The 5,869-nt window shown below is 41.5% G+C and overlaps 1 protein-coding gene across 1 annotated transcript; it reads right to left on the bottom strand.

Annotated features, from left to right (window-relative positions):
* Window positions 1-1,414: 1,414 nt before the first annotated feature.
* Window positions 1,415-2,032, bottom strand: LOC138878749 (uncharacterized). Its single transcript, XM_070158441.1, has one exon. It carries the CDS (start codon window positions 2,030-2,032, stop codon window positions 1,415-1,417), a length of 618 nt encoding a protein of 205 aa, XP_070014542.1.
* Window positions 2,033-5,869: the final 3,837 nt, after the last annotated feature.

The raw sequence follows: 5,869 nt of genomic DNA, 5'->3' as shown, positions 1-5,869 counted from the left end.
TTTTTGACACCAAGTTATTTTCCTCACCATACTTTGCTTTGATCACATTGCCCCATAAAGATTGGGGTTCTTTAGAGTACTTCCATAACCATTTTATTTTAAGAGCCCTACTATGATTCTTCAAATTCCTTATTCCTAAACCACCTTGTTTTTTATCCATTGTGAGTGTCTTCCATTTAACTAAATGGAATACCTTTTTCTCTTTATTACCTTGCCAAAGGAAAGATCTTCGGAGTTTGTCCAATCTTTGTAAAATGCCTGCTGGAATTGTGAACAAAGACATCATATAAGTAGGAAGTGAGTCTAATACTAAGTTGATTAGAACTAGCCTGCCCCCCAAAGATAGGTATTGTGATTTCCATCTTGACAGCTTCTTCTCACACTTTTCTATGGCTGAATTCCAGATTTCTTTTGATTTGGATCTTGCACCAAGAGGCATCCCAAGGTAAACAGTTGGTAGGGGCCCAACTTCTCCTCCCAATATCTGTGTCAGTTCCTCCATGTTGTTAACTTCATTAATGGGAAAAATATTGCTCTTTCTCCAATTGATGTGTAATCCTGAGACTCCCTCAAATAAGATCAAAATGATTCTTAGGAATCTAAGTTGGTCCTTTTCGGCATCACAGAAAACTAGAGTATCATCAGCATATTGGAGATGTGTGATCTCTAGATTGTTTGCCCCACTCCTGTTTACCTCAAAACCTTTAATCCATCCACTGACTTTAGCCATTTTGATCATGTTGTTCAAACCTTCCATGGCTATAATGAATAGAAAGGGAGATAAAGGATCACCTTGTCTTAAACCTCTGTGAGAATGGAAAAAACCTTTAGGAGATCCATTTATGAGAATGGAGAATTTTACAGTAGATATGCAAAATTTCATCCATCTATTCCATTTCTGCCCAAAACCCATTAGTTCTAACATTCTTAGTAGGAAGCTTCAGTTTACATGATCGTAGGCCTTCTCAATATCTAATTTGCATAAGATTCCAGGTTCCTTCTTTCTTATTCTTGAATCCACAGCTTCGTTGGCAATCAACACAGCATCTATTATTTGTCTTCCTTTGATGAAAGTCATTTGTTGAGCATCGACAATTTTACCTACCACCCTCTTAAGTCTTTCGGTTAATACTTTTGAGAGCAATTTGTAGAAGCTCCCTATCAGACTGATCGGTCTGAAATCTCTCAATTCTTTCGCACCTGTCTTCTTTGGAATCAAAGCTATATATGTTGCATTGAAGCTTTTCTCAAACATCTCCTGAGAATAGAAGTTGTTGAAGGCTGCCATGATGTCTTCCTTCAAAATGTCCCAACACTTTCTGAAAAAACCCATTGTGTATCCATCCGGACCTGGGGCCTTGTCACTTGCACACATCTTCAGACAGGTCACAACTTCTTGTTCCTCAAAGTTACTCTATAAGAACTCCCTTTCTGATTCAGAAATTCTTGAGCTATTTTCGAAGTTGACCGTTGGTCTCCACTCTTCAGGTTCTTTGTATAACTCATTGTAGAATTCAGTTATCTCAACCTCTATTCTGTCGGGATCCTTGACTACTTCCTGTCGTATCATTAATTGATCAATATTGTTGTTTCTCTTGTGTGCATTTGCAGTACGATGGAAAAATTTTGTATTCCTGTCCCCTTCTTTGAGCCACAGAGCTCTTGAGTTTTGTCTCCATGCAATTTCTTCATTCTTGAGTTGTTCCTCAATCTCCATTAGAGTAGCTGCTTTCCTCACTGATTCCTCCTCTGTCAGCATTCTTAGTTGTTGTGTTGTCTCAAAACCTGCTAGTTGACTTAGCAATTTTGATTTTTGCAGTCCCAAATTACCTTCATAAACTCTGCTCCACTCTTTTAGCTTGCCCTTGAGAGCTTTTAACTTGCAAGCTAAAATGTAATCTGGTCTTCCTGAGAATTCAAAAGATGTCCACCAGTCTCTAATTCTGTCATCAAATCCTTCCACATTCAACCACCAATTTTCAAACTTAAAATATGATTTAGCTTGATTCCACGCACCACAGTATAAAGCCATAGGTGAATGATCCGAAATCAACCTTTGTTGGATAGTTTGCTTGATGTTTCTGAAGTTTTCATCTCATTCTTCTGAAATGAGAAATCTATCGATTCTTGAAGCGGCTGTATGATTGTCCCCTTTGAACCAGGTATAGTTGCCTCCTTCAAGTCGTAGATCTATCAACTCTATATCTTCTATAAAATCCGAGAATTCCACCATCGCTTTGGACCTCCTTGAACATTCCCTTTTTTCAGAAGGGTACCTTGTAACGTTAAAGTCGCCACAGACCGCCCAAGGACCTTCCATCAATCCCCTCACTGCACCAATTTCTCTTCATACTATTTTCCTTTCTATTCTACAATTTGGAGCATACACTCCTGTTATGTGACATTGAAAATTCTGTAAAAGAGCCTCGAACTTGCAAGTCAAAGTGTATGCACCAGTCTGAAACACCTCCCCTTTCCATACTCTGCAATCCCATAATAACAAAATCCCCCCCTCTCGTGCCGCTAGCTTCTAAACTTGCATACCTCACCCATCTACCACCCCATATTTGACTGACTATTTCCTTAATCTCCCCCTCCACTTTTGTCTCTTGCATGCATATAATGTCTGCCCTCCAGTTTTGTACTTGACTTTTTATGAACTCCATTTTCTTCTTGTCGTTTAATCCCCTTACATTCCAGGAAATTACTTTTATCTTCATATTGGAATGATTGATAGATCTCTTCCCCTACTCCTTTTCCCGTCACTCTTGAATTTGACATCAAAAGAAGTTAAACCTTTTAATTCCAGTGATCCTTTGGATCTTTGTTTCTTCACCTCCAACTCTGTCTCCACTCTTCTAACTTGTCTACAACTGTCAATTTGCATTAACAACTCCAAAGCTTCTTCTTCATGGCCTTGAAAATCTACTCCAAACATTTTCCCCATTTTGATCATATTTTGATGGACTCATAGTGTTGCATCCATGTCTTTATCCATTAATGGATTGTGTTGCTGAACTGCTATAGGATTCACCTCCTCAATTACCTAATCTTGGATAGAGCTAAAGTGTTTTAGTTGTTCCAGAGTACTTCTAGCTTGATCTTCCCCCATTTTTGTGTTTGTGCTCTGCTCCCCTGCCTTCTGTTCCAGTCTTGTTATCTCTGCTCCACCTTCTGGCTGGCTACAACTGTTAAGTGTTGCCTTTGTCATACTTTCAAGGTTTTCATTGGGGATTGAGTCCCCTGGAGTGAACTCTTTTGCCCCCAGGTAAGAAGGTCCTCCCATTTCCTCAAAGCAATGTTTCAGCCTAATATCATCAGAAAGCTCACACGAGAGATCATTAAAAATGACTTGTGCAGCCAAGTCGGAGTCATAAGATTTCAGCTCGTTGTTTGTTGCTTTACTGCTCTGATTCATCGAACTCGAACCTTGTGTAAGTTGCACATTTGCCTTACCTTTATCAGTGTTTTGCAATATGGAGCACCCCACTAGATTGTTCAAATATCTCTCTATTTCAAAACATTGTTCGTTTTCTTGCAACTTCAGCTCATATCTTGTCTATCTTTCAGCCCAGATTGGGATGAAAAATTTGATACCGTCACATTCAATCCCAACCTCATTGGGAGTCTTTTTGCCATCACCAACAATTTTAATTCTTGCCCACTTAAGATGATTTTTGAGATCAGTTTCTTCTTCAGTAGCTATCCATCCCCCACAGAGATCTCCTATTTCTTTGAAGATCTTTTGTGACCACAGTTGTAAAGAAATCCCCATGGCTCTAATCCAGCATGTTTCCTCAATTTGTGAGTTTGGAATGCATCCAGCAATATGACTCCACCATTCCAGATGAAGCTTGAACTTTTTCCAACTCCATATTCTCCTTGCATAATCTGCTCCGCCATGAATCTGTTTGGAAATTCAAAAAGAAACATGTTGCCTGTCATTTCATACATGTTTACTCCATATGCTTAAAAGATGATGACGGCAAATTTTTGATGGGAGATGACCAGATTAAGAGGAGGTGGCAGACCTACTTTCATAAACTTCTAAGTGAAGAAGGGGATCAGGATATTATACTTGGGGAATTGAGGAATGCCGACAGTACCCATGAATTAAGTAATTGTAGGGACATTGAGATCGATGAAGTCATGGAGGCAATGCGTAAGATGAGAAGGGGCAGAGCTACCAGGCCAGACGAAATTCCGGTTGAACTTTGGAGGTGTGTGGGTAGAGCAGGCTTGGAATGGCTTACTGGATTGTTTAGTGTTATATTCAAGACTAATAGGATGCCTGAAGAGTGGAGGTGGAGTACAATGGTTCTGTTGTATAAGAACAAAGGTGATGTCCAGAGTTGTAACAACTATAGGGGCATCAAATTACTAAGTCATACCATGAAAGTTTGGGAGAGAGTGGTAGAAATGAGAGTGCGAAGGACGGTGTCTATTTCAGACAATCAGTTCGGGTTCATGCCGGGGCGATCTACCACAGAAGCTATCCACCTTATTAGGAGGATGGTGGAACAGTACAGGGATAGGAAGAAGGATCTCCACATGGTGTTTATTGATCTGGAGAAAGCGTACGATAGGGTTCCTAGGGAGGTCTTATGGAGCTGCTTAGAGGATAAAGGGGTCCCGGTTGACTATATTAGGGTGATTAAAGACATGTATGCTGGAGCTAAGACTCGGGTTAGGACAGTAGGAGGCGACTCTGAACACTTTCCAGTTATTACGGGGTTGCACCAAGGGTCTGCGCTCAGCCCATTCCTATTTGCCCTGGTGATGGATGCACTGACTCATCATATTCAAGGGGAGGTGCCATGGTGCATGCTATTTGCTGATGACATTATTCTAATTGACGAGACACGAGGCGGCGTCAACGAGAGGCTAGAGATTTGGAGACATGCTCTTGAGTCTAAAGGTTTCAAGTTGAGCAGGACGAAGACGGAATACCTCGAGTGCAAATTTGGAGTTGAGCCGACGGAAGCGGGAGTTGAAGTGAGGCTTGACTCTCAAGTCATTCCCAAGAGGGGTAGTTTCAAGTACCTTGGATCGGTTATTCAGGGGATCGGGGAGATTGACGAGGATGTCACACACCGTATAGGGGTGGGGTGGATGAAGTGGAGGTTAGCGTCGGGAGTCTTGTGTGACAAGAAAGTGCCACCGTTACTAAAAGGTAAGTTTTATAGAGCAGTGGTTAGGCCTGCCATGTTATATGGAACTGAATGTTGGCCGGTAAAGAACTCACACATCCAGAAGATGAAAGTAGCAGAGATGAGGATGTTGAGGTGGATGTGCGGGCATACAAGGATGGATAAGATTAGGAATGAAGATATTCGAGAGAAGGTGGGTGTGGCCCCCATGGAGGACAAGATGCGGGAAGTAAGACTCAGATGGTTCGGGCACATTCAGAGGAGGAGCACTGATGCACCGGTGAGGAGGTGTGAGCGACTGGCTGTAGTGGGCACGCGGAGAGGTAGAGGGCGACCTAAGAAGTATTGGGGAGAGGTGATCAGACAGGACATGGCGCGACTTAGGATTACTGAGGACATGGCCCTTGACAGGGAATTATGGAGGTCGAGCATAAGGTTGTAGGTTAGGGGAAAATTGTGAATATTTCTACAGCACAATAGAGTGAGACTAGCCAGTTAGGAGTTAGACTAAGAATGTCATTGCTCGTCTATTGATGCAGGGCTTTACCTGCTAGTTTTTACTATACCAGCCATCTATTTCGTATTTCGTATTCTGTATTTCATATCTCCTATATTGTTGTTATTTTATTATGCATTTTTATGGTACTAATATATCGTCTCCTGTTGCTTTTTTGAGCCGAGGGTCTCCTGGAAACAGCCTCTCTACCCTTCGGGGTAGG

The sequence above is a fragment of the Nicotiana sylvestris genome, chromosome 9 (genome assembly GCF_000393655.2).
Source record: "Nicotiana sylvestris chromosome 9, ASM39365v2, whole genome shotgun sequence".
NCBI lineage: Eukaryota > Viridiplantae > Streptophyta > Magnoliopsida > Solanales > Solanaceae > Nicotiana > Nicotiana sylvestris.
Note: the sequence above shows the minus strand (reverse complement) of the source record. Positions and strands in the feature narration are given on the sequence as shown.

Coding starts and splice junctions, on each gene's coding strand:
- LOC138878749 (XM_070158441.1), bottom strand. CDS start 2,032: ATGGCTTTATACTGTGGTGCGTGGAATCAAGCTAAATCATATTTTAAG.